Source organism: Branchiostoma lanceolatum, chromosome 1, assembly GCF_035083965.1.
Source record: "Branchiostoma lanceolatum isolate klBraLanc5 chromosome 1, klBraLanc5.hap2, whole genome shotgun sequence".
Lineage (NCBI taxonomy): Eukaryota > Metazoa > Chordata > Leptocardii > Amphioxiformes > Branchiostomatidae > Branchiostoma > Branchiostoma lanceolatum.
In genome coordinates, this window is record NC_089722.1 from 9,438,327 (window position 1) to 9,456,091 (window position 17,765).

General features: G+C 42.0%; 1 protein-coding gene across 3 annotated transcripts; it reads left to right on the forward strand.

Moving 5' to 3' along the window:
- LOC136432591 (uncharacterized) lies at nucleotides 1–11,596 on the forward strand. 3 transcript variants are annotated; one of them, XM_066424005.1, is made up of 5 exons: nucleotides 1–1,065; nucleotides 2,744–2,935; nucleotides 3,222–3,358; nucleotides 10,731–11,033; nucleotides 11,271–11,596. In XM_066424005.1, the coding sequence occupies exons 2-4, from the start codon at nucleotides 2,763–2,765 to the stop codon at nucleotides 10,760–10,762; spliced, it is 342 nt and encodes a 113-aa protein (XP_066280102.1). In that variant the 5' UTR covers nucleotides 1–1,065; nucleotides 2,744–2,762; the 3' UTR covers nucleotides 10,763–11,033; nucleotides 11,271–11,596. The 3 variants fall into 3 exon arrangements, 2 of the variants coding, with proteins under 2 accessions (XP_066280102.1, XP_066280093.1); XM_066423996.1 differs by having other exon boundaries at nucleotides 499–1,065; nucleotides 3,222–11,033; XR_010755549.1 differs by lacking the exons at nucleotides 2,744–2,935; nucleotides 3,222–3,358 and having other exon boundaries at nucleotides 567–1,065.
- The last annotated feature ends 6,169 nt before the right edge of the window (nucleotides 11,597–17,765 follow it).

Here is a 17,765-nt window from a genome sequence, read left to right on the forward strand (position 1 = left end):
CGACCGCGGTCATACTGTAAACCGGCGCCGTCTAAGCTCGGCTTCACAACGACTCAACTTAAAACCAGTCATGACACTTGGATAGCGGTATGAAATGCTTAAGCGCATACCCGACGATGCCGTACCTCGATTATTATTGTAAAGTACCGTGGCAACCTTTCCTCACCCGGAAGTAAAGTTCGGCACGCATCAAAACGCCAATAAAGCACGTATATCATACTAAGGAGTTAACACACGATCATTGCGTAAATTGAGTGACTGTTTTCTAATTATAATATTGATGGAACATTTTCAATGGAGACAAAACAAGTAATTTCGAATCATTTGTACCGAGGGCGTTTTATTTAAAAAAAGATTAGCGCGTTTAGGCAGTCAGGAAGTATAGAAAAGTTCATATGACTCTACAGGAGTCAAAGATGTTATAATATTGAAGTTTTCATATGACAAAATAAAATATTGACAAAACGTACACACCAATGTATTGTTAATAGTTTTTTGATGTAAAAAAAATGCTATACATGAACAAACTGACGTAAGTCAGACGTTTTGTACTAGAAAGAATTTTGCTTTTCCCCCTTATAGTAATAGAATGTTCCAAAGAAATGATTTGCATAATCGGAACGTCTAATTTTGTCTTGGATGAACACAACCAAATTAAACGACATTTTCTGGCCAAAACATAGTCTTTAACCCAACAATATATGCATAGTAAAAATAATAATCTCTAGTTTACAATAACTAATTGTGTACACAGGAGCATAGACCCAACTACGATACTATTTTTAGGGTCTTTTTGGTATTTCTCTCCCTTAATGTCAGACAATGGTATCGACCGTTCCAAATATGGTTGTGGTTCGAATCGTCCGCGATCCACCACAAATTGAGAGTTGATTGTTTGAAACAAGACTTTCAACTCCAAATGTTCCAACTCGAAAACCAAAATTTTCAACTCCAAGTTGCAGTGACGACATCGGCGAACTTTGAGCATCATTTTTTCAAAGTTGAGTCGGTTCAGAGGCACTGCTGTCCCGTTATTTCTCGCCAGGGAACGTAAAGCCATTCAAGGTGAGTGTAACTTATAAGCTCGATGTTTCATTTTCCCGCCATTTCTTATGACAGAACCTCCTTGGATAGAGTCAGAGAACTATTAAATTATAATTTGTTTGAACTGATCGAAATGTTGAGATCCATCTTGTGTCGGATTAATTTTCTTCCTTATAGTATTTAAAGCTTCAGATTTCTTTACCTGCTAATTTTTTACGTCAGGGTCTTGAGTAATTTCTAGATCTAGCAAGTACAAATTGTGTCCTTGGATCGTAGAACAGAGAAATTTTGGTAAAAGAACTGGGTTCGAATTTTCGACGGTTCGAATATATTCAATGATTTATTTTATGCAAGTGTCTTTTTTGTGGTAACCATCCATTCATGTCCATTGGTCTTGCTATCAAGAGTAAAAAAAAATTGATAAGATAATGCGGTATTATTCCCAAGATTATCCAGTCACTAGTGCAAGAAAATTCTTATTGACAGGAAAATTGTCATTGTCAGTAACGTCCTGAGAAATTTTCCTGACGGGAACATCTTGGCAATTGCTTGTAAGGCTGCACCAAGTATCTTTATGGATGACGTCCTTTGGAGACCCTAAATCTAATGCGAGAGCGCGAAAAAAACGCAAGAAGGGCCGAAAAAAACAAGATGCCTAGATTTGAAATATAATAGTCGACGACACATGTTAGGAGACAAATTGAATGAGAGAACACAGTGTAACAACTAACAATTCTTTTATTCATCATGAAAACAGCAATAATTTGAATAATAAGTTGAAGTTGAACAGCAGTTGTTGTCCTGTCCTGTTTCTTTCCATATCCCATTGATTTTGCAGGCCTGCAGAAACATAGTATATTAAAAAGACAAAATTAGTTGGTTATTAACTCTTCGCATGCATTTCTACATTTCTACTTATGCTTTAGAAATCCTAATGAATAACAGCAATTATTCAAGAGCCAAATATGGACCAAAAACGATAGAAATAAAAAAGCACATATTTCCCCAACAAGTATAAATAACCAGAAACGAATGAATGATCATTATCCATGCAGAATAAATGAATGCATTCATCTTACACTCCCCCTTCCCAGATTATAATTTTTTCGAACATTGTACTTGATCCAAAACAGACTAAAGAACGGAACCTTACATACCTCAAAAACAGACATATACATGTATTTAGCGACCGAACCCACATGACATATTTATATGCTTGATCTGACCAGTTTTGACTTTACTATTGACAATTTCTACTGCTGACAGGATGATCCTGTCAATAGCCTTAGGCTTTCGCGTGACGAGTACGTTAATCTTTCGCGATTTGCGGCACTGTCATAACTCTTTGGTCATAGTTACAGGAAGCGGAATTTCTTGGGGTTTTTTCTGGGAACAGACCAAAATCAATGTGCGCGCGGACGTCATCTATAAAAATTACTTGGTGCAGCCTAACGTAAGTTTTTTTGGGCTCAAAATACTAGGTGCATGTGCGCTTTTGTGTACCCAATTTTTATTATTATTTAGGGGATTAGGTACAGGTGGCTGTAATGAGGTATAAATTTTCACTCCTTTACTAGTAGGTAATTTTTGTTAACCAGGCTGAGGACCATTCAGAGGAAAAGTATTCCTATTTGACAAAACTTTTCAATATGGAAATGTGTGCACAATTTTAATTTAATTTCAAGCCTTCATTCCATAGCTGACCTGCGGCAAGCAGGATGGGGGTTGACCTGGCCACATACAGGGCGCGGATAGGCTGCTTCAGCAACCCTGGATATGACTCCCTGCACTGTTGGGCAGAGGCGTCATGTTTGCTGGTGTGGCTGGTCATGTCACAACTAATGCTGAAGCTAGCGGGGGATGTGGAGGAGAATCCTGGACCCAAGCAAAGGTGAAAATCAGTAATGACAGCTTTATCAATTAGTATTAGAGTACTTTGAGATATGTTGGTGTATATTTTACAAGATGAATTTTGAACATTATCATTGGATAAACTTAACATTTTAGTAGGTGTGAATTGAACTTTGAAGTGCTTATGGCTTTTGATTCCTCCACAACAGGGGCTTTCAGTTTTCACATATTGCATGTACAAATTTCCCCTTCATTGTTTTTCATAACAAATTTGTCTTTGTGCATTGCTACCATTGCTATAACCATCTCATATTTTCACATTCTAGGAAGGCACCAAAGGAAAAGGGTGGCCAGGGAGGACAGAAAAGGCAGTGGTCCCCAGATGTGCAGGAGACAGGAGCAGATGCTGGTGAAGGGTTTGTGTTTTGCCCTTTGACGCAGACTGACCAGTTCACATTATCAGGTCAGTTGGGCATTCCTGTTGCAGCGTTGCATGAGTCCCCCTTGCCCCCCGGACAAAATAGCGTTCCCCTAGAGTGTCCATTAAATGTGAAAAGTATTGGGGGATCTGGGAATTGTTTTTTCAAAGCAATCTCATATGCAGTGTTTGGAATTGAGGAATACCATCTTGCGCTCAGGTCATTGTTAGTTGCACACATGCAGACACTACCTCATGCTTTTTGCAGGCTTTTCCTTCCTACAGGACTGTCCATGACTGATTACATAGTAACCAGTCAAATGCATTTTGATGGTACATGGGCAACTGATATTGAAATCTACTGCATGGCTTCAATGCTTAGAAGACCTATCTTTGTATATAGTTATTGTGGTACAAGGGAGGGGTGGAGATGGATGAAATTTTCTCCAACAGGAATCGTAAGAGAGGACACTTACTTGTCAGATGGTGGGTATAGCTCTGGTATCTATCTTCGGAATACAGATAGAAATCACTATGACATTGTCACAGATGTAATGAGCTTAGAGCAGTCGAGGAATATGTCGAGGGGTCAACGGTGGCGCCACATGAAAAAAATTACAGCAGAACAAGCAGAACAATTCCTTGCGGTAGACCGCATGCGAAAGGCTAAGCGTGCCCATGATGAAGAATACAAGAAGTGTAAAAGGTTCCAAGAAAGTTCAAGATATCATAGTGATGAGGTCCTCAGAAAGAGAAAACTTTGGCAACAACAGACCAGGTACCACACTGATGAGAGCCACAAGAAGGAGAAACTTGAACAACAACAGACCAGGTACCACACTGATGAGAGCCACAAGAAGGAGAAACTTGAACAACAACAGACCAGGTACCACACTGATGAGAGCCACAAGAAGGAGAAACTTGAACAACAACAGACCAGGTACCACACTGATGAGAGCCACAAGAAGGAGAAACTTGAACAACAACAGACCAGGTACCAAACTGATGAGAGCCACAGGATGGAAAAACTTGAACAACTACAGACCAGGTACCAAACTGATGAGGACCACAGGATGGAGAAACTTGAACAACTACAGACCAGGTACCAAACTGATGAGGACCACAGGATGGAGAAACTTGAACAAGATAGGAAAAGGTATCAAAGTGATCCAGAACTAAGAGCAGAAAAAATAGCACAGGTTCAGAATAATAGAAGGGAGAAACATGATTCCATAATTGTGGAGCAAGCTGTTAAAAAGTTCCAGAAGGAATGCAGGGAAGGACTTAAACATGTTTGTACTGTGTGCCATAAGATATTCTTCCGTTCACAAGTCGTGGTGTGTGTTCGATCTAAGTTTGATTCTTCAGTTCATGGCTGTCTGACAGGTGAGTATGTTCATAAATGTAACAAAGAGTGCACCAGACAGCCTTGTCCTAAAGTTAAGTCACATGGTAAGGAATGGATTTGTTACACCTGCAAAGGTTACTTGTTGAAAAAGAAAATTCCAGCCCAGGCGCAAACTAACAAGATGAGTCTTCCAGAAATACCACCCCAGTTGAAATGTCTCAATACACTTGAGTCACAGTTAGTAGCTGTGAGAATACCATTCATGAAGGTAACAGCTCTTCCGAAAGGTGGTCAGAAAGGAGTTAATGGTCCTGTAGTGTGTGTTCCAGCAGATGTAAGTAAAACACATGCGGTTCTACCCAGAATGCCTTCAGAGGCGCAGTTTGTCAAAGTGAAGCTAAAGAAGAAGTTAGAGTACAGAGGGCATTACATGTACAGACAAATAAGCCCATTGAAGGTTGACACTGCTCTGCAATATCTTGTAGACAATAACAAACATTACAATGGTGTTTCTGTTGACACTGACTGGGTTGTGCCGTGGACTGAGGAAGGGGGGTTCATCCAACCGGCTATTACTGAAACTGAACATGGTCACGATGACACACAAAATCATACAGATGGCGAGCAGCAGGAAGGGAGTGACATGGTCCGGGCAGCCATAGATGGCATGGAAGACGAGGAGATGGACAACATTCTTGGACAGATCAATGTTGAAAAAGTAACGGAAGAGGCAGCTCTGAATGAAGACGACGATGACGACCAGCTAAGGGGTCTTCCACATGATACATGCCTGCAACCAGTAGACATAGGACAGGACTTCCTTGATCACTATGATGAACACGTACTTTGTGTGGCCCCGGGAGAAGGTAATAGGCCAGTTTTTGTCTTCAAGGAAGTCGGAGGAGAGGCGATGTCTTTCCCGGTACAGTTTCCAACGGGAGAGTATTCTTTCAACGATGACCGCGAGACACGTATAACTGCCAGTCAGTACTTCAAGGCACGCCTTATGGGTGCAGACTCACGGTTTGCGAGCGATGCCAGCTACATATTCTATGCACAATATGTAATAGAAACGCACTTCATACGATCGAATATTTCCATTTCGTTGCGAAAAAGTTCACCAATCACAAGTGACGGGCGTAGAATAGGGGCCCAAATGTTGTCGGACAGAGAGGACGTACAGGCCATTCTAAAGTCAGATGAAGGCTATCGCTTCCTTCAGCCAGTCAGGGGTACTCCACAGTTCTGGGAAAAGACGCTCAATGAATTGTACGCAATGATCAGGCAGATTGGAATTCCCACGTGGTTCGTGACTTTTTCTGCGGCGGACTTGCGATGGCCAGAAGTTTTGGAAGCAATTCGACAAGATCGTGGTACCGTACCAGTGAGTGAGTTGACGTGGGAAGAGCGTTGTGACATTTTGAAGAGTAATCCAGTCACTGCTGCTCGCATGTTTGATCACAGAGTCAAGCTGCTTTTCAAACATCTCATTCAGTCTCAGTCGCAACCCATAGGGGAAGTTGTAGAAACTTTTTCAAGAACTGAATTCCAGGCCCGTGGCAGTCCACACATACATTGCTTGTTGTGGGTGAAAGATGCGCCGAAATTGAACGTAAATTCTGAAGAGGAGATATGTGCCTTTGTGGACAGGTATGTGTGCAGTCAGCTACCCGACTCAGAGGCAGATAAGGAGCTATTTGACATAGTTAGTCAGGTTCAAACGCACCGGAAAGGTCATACAGCATCCTGCAAGAAAGGTGGCAAGGTCTGTAGGTTTGGATTCCCAAAACCTCCCGTGAAGCAGACATTTATGTGCGGCCCCGTGAAACTGCAAGATCTAACTGATGCAGAAATGGCATCCTTCAAAGGAAGAAAGAAGCAAGCCGAAGCAGTCCTTAAAAAATTCTGGGACGTGTTGGACAAGACCAAGGAGCCAAACAAGTGCTCCACGGACGCCATTCTGAAGGAGGCAGATCTCTCGGCCGCAGAGTTCTGTGACGCCTTCAACTTGATGGCAACCAGGAAGCAAGTAGTGCTCAGGCGCGAGCCAAAGGACATGTGGGTGAACAATTACAATCCACATCTACTCCGGGCTTGGAATGGTAACATGGACATCCAATATGTTCTCGATGCGTACAGTTGTGTTAAGTACATTGTATCGTACATTAGCAAAGCAGAAAGGGAAATGGGAAAGCTACTTAAACAGGCCCAGAAAGAGGCTAGGGAAGGGAATCAGGATGTAGTTAATGAAATGAGAAAAGTAGGCAACGCCTACCTTCACCACAGGGAAGTGAGTGCGCAGGAGGCAGTGTATCGAGCCTGTAGCCTGAAGCTAAAGGATTGTTCAAGAGAAGTCATTTTCATACCGACAGATGAGAAAGCTAGTCGCCTGTCTAAACCCTTGGCAGCGATCCAGAACATTGCTAGTGCAGAAAACGGCGAGGAGGAAAGCATCTGGATGCCGAGCATTATGGACCGATACAAGGCGAGACCACTGGAAGAACCCTTCCAAACAATGTGTGCCGCAAAGTTTGTCTCTGAGTATCGTGTGGTTTCCTTTTCGGGGAAGCAACAAGATGGTGAGCAGCCATCTCGAGGCACCAAGAAGTATGTCCTGAATGATAATTTAGGGTCTGTACAAAAGCGCACCAGATCGAACCCTGCTATCATTCGCTTTGCCAAGTTTAATAAGGAAAAAGATCCAGAGCGATTCTACTTGACGTTGCTCAAGTTATACTTGCCGCACTACTCTGACATGCAGTTAAAACCAGAACAGTTTGCAAAGTATGAAGACTTCTACTTGAGTGGCTCTGTTTTATTGTCTGAAAGGACAGGTGTCTTAAATGTCAGGGATATTGTGGAGAATAACAGGTGTCAATTTGAGAAAAATCGTGAAGAACTTGAGGGGGCACGTAAAGAAGTAGAAAACACCAGCGGTGATCTAGATGATGCTTGGGCCCAGATCTTCCCTGTACAGGAACAGGACAGATTTGAGTGTCAAGACGCGCAAGTAAAAGTCCAACTTTTCGATGATGAAGATATTGAGGATGACATCCCTGATCTTGCGATTGTGGACAGGACAGACAAGTCGAAAGAACAAGGCTTCACCCTAGAAAAATGCCAGTTGCAGATCGCTTCAAAAACTGCACTCCCTCTAATGCAGTCGCTCAATCCCATGCAACAAGATGTTTTCTATTTTGTACGGAAGTGGTGTTTGGAAACTGCAGTGGGGAAGCGACCGGAGCCCTTTCATATTTTTGTAACGGGCGGTGCTGGGACCGGAAAGAGCCATCTTATCAAGTGCATATGTTACGAAGCTACGAGAATACTTAAGCAGACACAAGAGAACCCTGACGATATCTCTGTCCTACTTACGGCGCCCACGGGAACGGCCGCTTTCAACATCGGTGGAAGCACTGTCCACCATGCGTTCCACTTGACATTTGGTTCTAAATATCAACCCCTCTCGGAAAAAACACTGAATACAGTGCGCGCACAGTACCAAAGTCTAAAGATTGTGGTCATAGATGAAGTGTCGATGGTTGATAAAAATGTAATGTCCTTCATCGACGGCAGATTGGGCCAACTGACACATGCGCACCCAGATGCAAAGTTTGGAAATGTAAGTATATTGGCAGTTGGCGACATGTACCAACTACCTCCAGTCAAAGGTAAGAGCCTTTGCAGGGATAGAAAAAAAGAGATCATTGACCTCTGGAATCCCATTTTTGAAGTTGTGCAACTAGAGGAGATCATGAGGCAGAAGGATGATGCTGCATTTGCCGAGCTTTTGAACAGGCTTAGGGTAAAGAGAAAGAAAGACAAACTTTCAGATGAAGATGACAAAACTCTGTGTTCAAGGGTGCTCTCTCTTGACTTTGCATCAGATGATTACCCTAAAGATGCCCTTCACATTTTCGGCACCAATGATACTGTTGATCGGCATAATGACAACATGTTGATCCTCCGGTGTTCACCGATTAGACGATACGAGGCCTTTGATTTTTCCAAAGATCTGTGCTCAGGTTCGATTAAAAGGAGAGATTTAGTTGAAGGGGTACGAGACGACCTACTAGATGTGCTCCGAGTCGGAGTTGGTGCTAGGGTCATACTTTGCCGCAATGTCAACGTTGAAGATGGTTTAGTGAATGGTGCATTTGGAACTGTGACTGGAATGAAAGGTGGGGAAGATAATGCCAGTGAAGTTGCAACTGTTTATGTGCTATTTGATAACCCAAGGGTAGGTGCTGAGGAAAGGCAAAAGAGTGCTGTTCCCAAGGAGATACCTGTCAACTCAGTGCCAGTGCGTCAGATCGAGAGCACCTTGAAAAAAATTCGCAATGTTACACGTCACCAAATCCCGTTGAAGCTAGCCTGGGCATGTACGACACACAAAGTGCAGGGCATGACTGTTCCTAAAGCGGTTGTCTCCATGAAAAAGGCTTTCGCGTCAGGTATGTCGTATGTGGCATTAAGTAGGGTTTGTTCAATAGGTGGGCTCTACATTACCGACTACAAGCAGGACTCTATCTACTGTGATGAGCAAGTAGAGGAGGCGGTCAAAAGTATGAGGCACTTACAGTTTAGATGTGACCCGTTCATAAATATTGATGACAGATCTGAAAGCAATAGGGTCCTAAATATTGTCCACCACAATACTGAAGGCCTGGTAGGCCACTTTAAAAGTCTGAAATCCACCTGTCTGCTCAAAGCTGATATAATATGCTTGACTGAGACATGGCTATCTGGTGATGTGCAGTCTTCTCAGGTGCAGCTAGAAAACTTTACTGTGTTTCGTCACGACAGGAGACGTGTTTGTGAGGCAGACTCTATGACAACAAGTTCCCCTCATGGAGGAGTGGCAGTTTATGTCCGTGATGGGTACAGATGTTCTGAAATACCTATTCCAAGTGACATACGCCTTGAATGTGTGGTTATGCGTATGTCTGCTGAGGGAGTGGAAATTCTCATTGTACCTATTTACAGGCCACCCAATGTGAAAAAAGATGTATTCATATGCAATTTAGAGAAATTGATGCAGCACCTGGCCACGGTGAAACGAAATACTACAATCTTTCTTGGGGACTTTAACGAGAACTTGATTTCAGGGGAAGACAACAAAAAGATTCTGAATTTCTTTGTGACAAAGGATTTCGAACAGTTGGTGGAAGATCCTACAACCATGAAAGGAACCCTTATTGACCATGTTTACATTTCACCAGTGCCATCAAATGTAAGCTGTGGGGTCATACAGACATTTTACAGTTACCATGATGCTGTGTATTGTTCGCTGTATCAGTGATGCTGCAATAACCTGTGAAAAGGCGATGGAATAGAAAAAAATTCCTTCCTTTGTTATCATAATGAGGATATGCACCAGCTCTGCCCTTGCCAACCGTATTAGGTGGGCAAGGGAGAGGAGGCATTACCCGCTCCGCCTACGGGGGTTCCTGGTGCAAAAAAAAAGGATAGTCGCCAGTCTGGCCTTGCATACTCTGATTGGTCAAACTCAATGTTGAACAAACAGGGTATGCGAGGGGGAGGGTCATATATACCCGCTCCGCCCTTGCCAACCACTAACCTCAGTGGTTGGTAAGGGGGTTCCTTGCGAAACAGGAACCCCCTTACCAAGAAACCATTGAGGTTTGGAGTTTGTAAGGGGGTTCCTGGCGACATAAGGATCATCACCAGCTCTGGTCTTGGTAATCCTGTTTGGTCAAAGCTGAACAAACAGGGTATGCAAGGGGGAGGGGACATGAACGATGAAGTCGTACCCACTCCGCCCTTGCCAACCCCTAACCTCAGTGGTTGGTAAGGGGGTTCCTGGTGAAACAGGAACCCCCTTACCCACCCCTAAGGTTAGGGGTGGGTAAGGGGGTTCCTGGTGTTACAAAGGAAGGAAAAAGAGCTCTCCCCTGTGATTGTGGTTGAGGAAGGAAAAATAGCTCTCCCTGTGATTGGGATAGAGGAAATGAAAAAAGAAGAAAAAAACGGAATGCACAAGGATAACAATAGGTAGTCACTTTTAAACAATTATCTAATCTCTTCTTTTTTTTCCCTTTCTTTTAGGAGACCATTCTTCTGTTCGAAGAGCACCTTAAAGTACCTTGGAAAATATATCAGGCGGTTTTTTTTCTTAACTTTTTCTTTATATTATAGATTCTATATTTGTAATCTTGTATCTTGATCTTATGTAATATACCTTTTTCACTCTTATTGTCATGTTTCAACTCATTTTTCCTTTTGAAAGCATGAAATTCCATATTTAGAGTTCTCCACCACTGCATCATTGTCAGTAACCATAATTTTCCTTTTCTTTTAAGTGGTTAAGCAGTCAGAAGATCATGCTCAAGCAGTCTGAACATACAGCAGGTATGCTTGTGCTAATATAACAAGGAAATAAAAATAGAATTGTTTTCTGTTAAAACACCAGTAATCATGTGTTTTAGATCTAGAGAAAAGGTGATGTCAAGTGTAAGTTGTTGGGTCAACAGCAAAGGGTGCACATGATGTTGATTGTTTCTTTAACTTCAAAGAGACTGATTAACCTATGATTTTTATCCTGAATGCTTCTTTTCCTCAAACCTCACTCCTGTTTCTGTCCTCCAGATGGGACCCATCTAGAGAAGAGAGGCAGAACGTGGTCCATGTCTCCATGAGAAACTGCATGGGGAGGTCCCAGCAAGCTGCAGCTGCGCAGAAGGACACCAGCTTTGCAAATTTTGATAACAATTATTAAGCTTCAGATTGTTTGGCTCACATAGTTAAGACTCAAAGTGTATATTATATCAGCTTGCATATTTTTTGTACTTCCATTTTTCTTGTATTTACAGTTTTTGTATTTGCATTTTTATATGTACTAAAAAGTAATAAGATTGTGAGAGAAGACAAAATGTAAGATTTCAAAAATTGTTTGATTAAACCTGTCAAGAAGATTCAAAGTGTACATGACTTGTGCTTGTATCTCTCCTCTTAATTACATTGATGGTGAGAGTGTGTGCTGAGAGAATCATTTGACATTCATCCTTGTTGGGGCTAAGAACATCCAAACTATTCAATGAATGGCACTCCAGTAGTATCTTTATGAAAGTCTTGCAATATGAGCGAAGTGTACATGACTTGTGCTTGTATCTCTCCTCTTAATTACATTGATGGTGAGAGTGTGTGCTGAGAGAATCATTTGACATTCATCCTTGTTGGGGCTAAGAACATCCAAACTATTCAATGAATGGCACTCCAGTAGTATCTTTATGAAAGTCTTGCAATATGAGCGAAGGCAAAATATTCTCTTACCCATCCCTCCAAAGTACCTTAAGTTTGTAGAAGTATGAATGGCAGGCTAGACTATGCGAAGGTAAACATTTTGCATTTGCCCGCAAATGTTGCCTCTCTAGTTTATGAATGTTTTGCCGTTAGCCAAAATGTTGCCCCGTGTAACCCGATACCTTGTCGAACGCGCGTAGCAACGGGAAAGAATACCCTAGTGACAGACCACCGTGACGCCTTACTCATTGTACAGATCTTATGACGTTCTGAGCCAGCTGATCCGATATTTCGCAATGACAGACATTCAGCGATGATTGATATTGTTGGCGTAAGCGATTTCGTCTGTTGTTTGCGTGATGCGGGCATGTTAATAACGCCTGACCCGGTGACCCTCAAGACAAAAGGCCATGATAATGGTTCCTTTGTTTCACAGCCACTTTGAAAAGGCAAATTGGGGTAAAGTGGCACACAACAAACCAAACTCTTGAAGGTTATGTTTTCGTCAGCGTTCGTGTATGTGTGTGTGTGTGTGTGTGTGTGTGTGTCTGTGTGTGTCTATATGTGTGTGTGTCTGTCTGTGTGTGCCTGTGTATGTGTGTGTGTGTGTCTGTGCGTGTGTCTGTGTGTACGTGTCTGTGTGTATGTGTCTGTGTGTGTGCCTGTGTATGTGTGTGTGTGTCTGTGTGTGTGTGTCTGCGTGTGTGTGTCTGCCAGTGTGTGTGTGTCTGTATGTGTGTGTGTGTGTGTGTGTGTGTGTGTGTGTGTGTGTGTGTGTGTGTGTGTGTGAACACGATAACTCGAGACTGCCTGTGTGGATGATTTGTCTTCATACTTGGTATGTGGGTAGGTCTTCTTAAGACCTCGAAATGATTTTTGGCCCCCTGGTGGCTTCCTATGGCACTGCAGCGAAACTTCCGGGTATGATATCTCGTGTTCTGGACATGCTATGGTCATGATTTTATCTTAATATCTTTTGTTTTATAACGTTAATAATTGAATTAGAAAGAATGATCACGGTGACATAGTGGTCAGCTCAGTAAACCTACCATTGGCATCGCCACTGACACAATGATCACCATTTATCTACATTTATCACATTATATTGGTGGTTGGCGTATAACAACAATTCTTTTGTCACATGTAGACACATCAATCTTATGTCGAACACTAGTGTTTTGGGCAATTATTTGATATTTTTCACCTGACCTATTTTAAGTTTACAGAAGACTTGTTGGAATAATGATGATCAGAGACAATGCATGATGACATTTGAATTGGCAAGGAGCCGGATATGATACCGAGTACCTGCTGGCACCAGTGCAGTGTGTCATTGGAAATGTCACTTGCGATCAGAGCCTCGAGCCCCCCCTCCCACTGTCGCAGTCAGTGTTTTCATATCGTTGTGTCTACAAGCCTGGTGTCCATCCCTATTTGGTCTCCGTGCGTTCCCTACATGCGGCGTAAGGAGTAAACAAGATGATTATGAGTAATTTAATAGAATTTGATGCGGGGCTAGTTAAGTTGTGCACAGGCTGTGGCGAAATGGGGAGTTACGCAATGTTTTAACCTTAAGGACGTTGACATTTAGTGCTTTCAGATGGTAATGAATGAGTGAATGAGAGAGAGGGAGAAGAAATGAGAGGAGTGTGTGTGTTTAAACTTTGTGTATGTGTGCGTTTGTGTATGTGCGAAATATGTCTGTGTCTGTCACTGTATGTGTGTGTGTGCTTATGTGTGTGTCTTATATATGTGTGTGTCTGTATATGTGTGTGTATGCGCGTGTATGTATATGTGTGTGTGTGTGTGTGTATGCGTGTGTGTGCAGGTGTGTATTTATATGTATTTGTCTGTGTGTGTGTTTAGAGAGAGAGAGAAAGAGACAGACAGACAGACAGACAGACAGACAGACAGACAGGCAGACAAACAGAGACACAGGGAACTGATTTTGGCCTGCCAGCAGACATAGATTTCAGATGACTGTGTAAACTTTCGTGTATGGAAGGAACGCCCTACTCATGTTTGACGACACAGCAATGTTGTGTTCACTTTCTCGATCTTTCTATCAAGACAACGCCCCCTTAAACCCATACGCACGTTCACAGCTGGAAGAATTTTGAAGCGCAGCCTGTCTCATTTGGTGAGAACTGCATATATTCGCTCTGCAAAAGATTATGTATTCGTTGAACGTTTGGATTTACCAATTATTTTAATGCCATGTTGAATAAAACACATTATAGTGATTGCATTAAATGATTATTGCAATCTGAAATTCGTCGCAAAAAGCTTAAGAATAGACATATTTCTATTTCTATTTCTTGGAAAAATATAAAGGCTTGGGTATAAAAGGAATGAGACGAGTGACCAATATTGCCGACAATAATCAAAGTGATCTATAAATAGAGTGATAGAGAGAGGAAATTTGAAGAGTGAAAGAAAGAGGAGTGAAAAAGAAACTACTGACATGATGTTCATACCTCACTCGTTTGGCAATGGCATCATCTAGCGACGACAGCACGAACTACAAGTTGTAAACTTTGTTAGGACAGCCAGGTATGGACGACGGGTATGTTTGACAGCGAACATTTTTATCCACCAAAGAATGATTCTCCAACCAAGGAATGATTTCTCCAACCAAAGAATTATTTCTTCAACCAAAGAATGATTTCTTCAACCAAAGAATGTTTTCTTCCACCAAAGAATGATTTCTTTAATTAAAGAATAATTTCTTCAACCAAATGATGATTTCTTCCACCAAAGAATGATTTCTTCCACAACTGATACAACCTTAACACGTCATAAGATTTAAAAAAACAAACGATCAACCCATATATAATACATTTCACTAGACCCATTCCCACACTAATACCGATGGCGCGCCAGCTAAAGTAGTAAATTATTACATACCTAATGACCCCAGTAAGTCAACCAGGCATGACACGTCAGTCATAATGTGCGTAAAAATAGGCATAAATACACCATATGGTTCATCGATTTTAAACCAGCACCATGGCCGCATAGAGACTTGGAATGGTGAATAATGGCACATGTACCGTTTGCATTTTGTTTCACCATACTGAGAAAAATGAAGCGGTAACAGAACAATTTCAGGATACCCTTTTTGCTGTTCTGCAACATATGAGGTCGTTACAACTATTTCACTGAGGACCCAAATTTGACACAAGAGTCCGGACGAACTTCAGAAGTTCATTTTGCAAATTACAATTTCCTACTTATGTGGACATTACTTAAAAGTTTCACGACAGCTAGCTAACGGCACATCTCCACATTTTACGATAATTGCAAAACAGAAGAAGGACAATCGTACACGGTACAGTGTATGACAGCAACTATAGTACAAAATAGAAGCATAGAAACGCACTAATTACTAAAACACTAAGGACTAGCAAAAATCTTTCATGTAGCGTTGCAACCGAGTGGGGCTAATCATGAGTTTCGGTATTTTTTCTAACAACAAAGCAGTCTATCATATATTTACCTATTTTCGCATTTCAAACATACACACATAAGCCTAGCGTCAAGCGATCTATCGATTTATGGCAGCATGTCACCAGGAGAGTGGGCATTGTCGCGGATCATTGTCCATCTGTCCATAGAAACGACATTGTTTTTCTCGAAAAGAATACAGGTCAAACTAAATGCATGTTTGAATGCTATCTGTGACTTCAAATCATGCCTGTCCAATTTTTGATACCTAGTCTGTGATGAACAGAATGAACAGAACTCAAAAAGAAGTCTATATAAAAAGATGACGCTTGCATTAGATGCCTCTGTTGTAGTTTTTGTAAGTGTTGCGGAAATGCATATCGCCTGTGGGTACTATAAAATAGTAATCTCCTATTTTACAGCTCACGCACCACCCAGCATTAATGAGGCACACGAGGTGAAAACGTAAGCACGCAGTATCAACTACTAGTATGTAGCTTTTAGAACTTCTCACATAAAGCCTGAACAACACCAGGGCAAAACATGTAATGGTGATGACATGAGGGGTCGTCAAATACAAGCAGACAGTGCAAGTAGACTGTCTTCCACCATACGGCCTGCTACGATGCTACAAGCAGAAAGTTGCGTTCTTTACTCCAACATGATTGATCTCCCACAGATATTTTTATTCCCTGTAAAACATCCACAAATTTACGGAAGTACTCAGCCGGTTTAGGAAATTTTATGTCGTATTGACAGTCTCGTCGTAAAAGAAATCGTTACTCGTATATATTTCAGAATCTCTTACTATTCTGTCTGTTTAACCGGTCGGCTGGTACATGATGGACGACATAGAGGGTCATGAATTTGCCATATAAAAACATCGATCCCGCGTCTGGAAGAATGTTAACAAAGGGCAGGGTTCTGTATATCCTCATTGTGTATTCGAAATTATGGCTCACTGTCCGGCAAAGGCAGTCTGCCCCACGATGCAAATCATTCTATCGCTGAGGCGAAAGGAAACTTTAAGTTAGCAAAAAAAGTTGAACCAACTACAAAGCAGCCATCAAATCTCCAAGTAAGTGTCAAATAAAGATAAAAAACGATTTCAATCTTAACGTTTCCTATATTTCCTTTTCTTTATCAATGCATGTAACACACCAATGAACACACGCTTAGGGTCACGAACTCGGATGCTACAGATGGCTATTAATTTGCCATATGGTCAATCTATATTAAAGCCGCCATCACACGAGTGAACGGACTGGTACATTTCTGAACTCGTCCTGTAAATAATGCCCCTGACGAAGTACTTCTGCTTAAATGGGGTGTACTAATGAGTTTTGTGAAAAGCCCAGCTCACTCAGTCACGACTTCGATACGATGAGATGCTTCATAAAAACGCGGTTCATTGTTTAAACTGCGCATGCGCAGCAATGTACATTGTGGATGATAGGTCAAATATGAAGGTCCCCAACAGTTCTTGTCTAGACCATGCTTAACATGTCCAGCCACGTTTTGTTTTATATCAGGGGCCTTAAACTTTGACATATTACCGTAGTACAACTCACTGCGCATGTGCAGCTTGAACCGTGAACAGGCCTATAACTTAAGCAGCTACATCATCATCTATTTGGTTGTTGGCCACCCCTTCCATGATTTACCTCGATAGCTGCATAGAGTCCTTATCTAACCCTTTCCATTTGATTGCACCCAGTATGTTAGTTATATGTTAGGCCTATTCCAATGTTTATAAATGAGGGGACACACTATAGCAATGCTTTGGCGGGGTTAAGCTTGGATCTATAAAGAAAACGCGATGGGAGGCGAACTATTCACGGATAAATGCGCAATTTGAATGCACGGTTGGTTTAACAGAGGACACCCACCGCAAACCTTTTAAAGTTGCTTTTAACCTACTTGCACAGTTGTCCATCTTGTGTGTCCTCTGGTATTATAGGGTACGTGAGGATCCTATATGTCTACGTCCTATTCATGAACGTGCGATGGTGGATGTCACGAACACAGCTGCAGTACATATAGTTTCTCTATAACATCGGGTTTTTTTTTACCACAAAACGGAATAAATATAGCGTCGCGGTGGCGCAGTGGTAGGGTGTTTGACCCATAACCCAGAGGTCCTGGGTTCGGATCCGGGGTCCCCCAGCTTGTCCTGTTGACGTTATGCCCTTGGGAAAGGTACTTAACACGATTTTCCTCACTTCACTGAGGTGTATATAAGTACCTAGCTTCCGTTAGAGACGTCCCTTGGATAGGACCTAAAATGGACGTGTTTGAGGAGATCCACACCTCGATCACGACAAAGGACCCACCACACTTATCGAAAAGAGTAGGGGTCCTTCCCGGTGTGAGTGAATCATATAGAATCTGTCT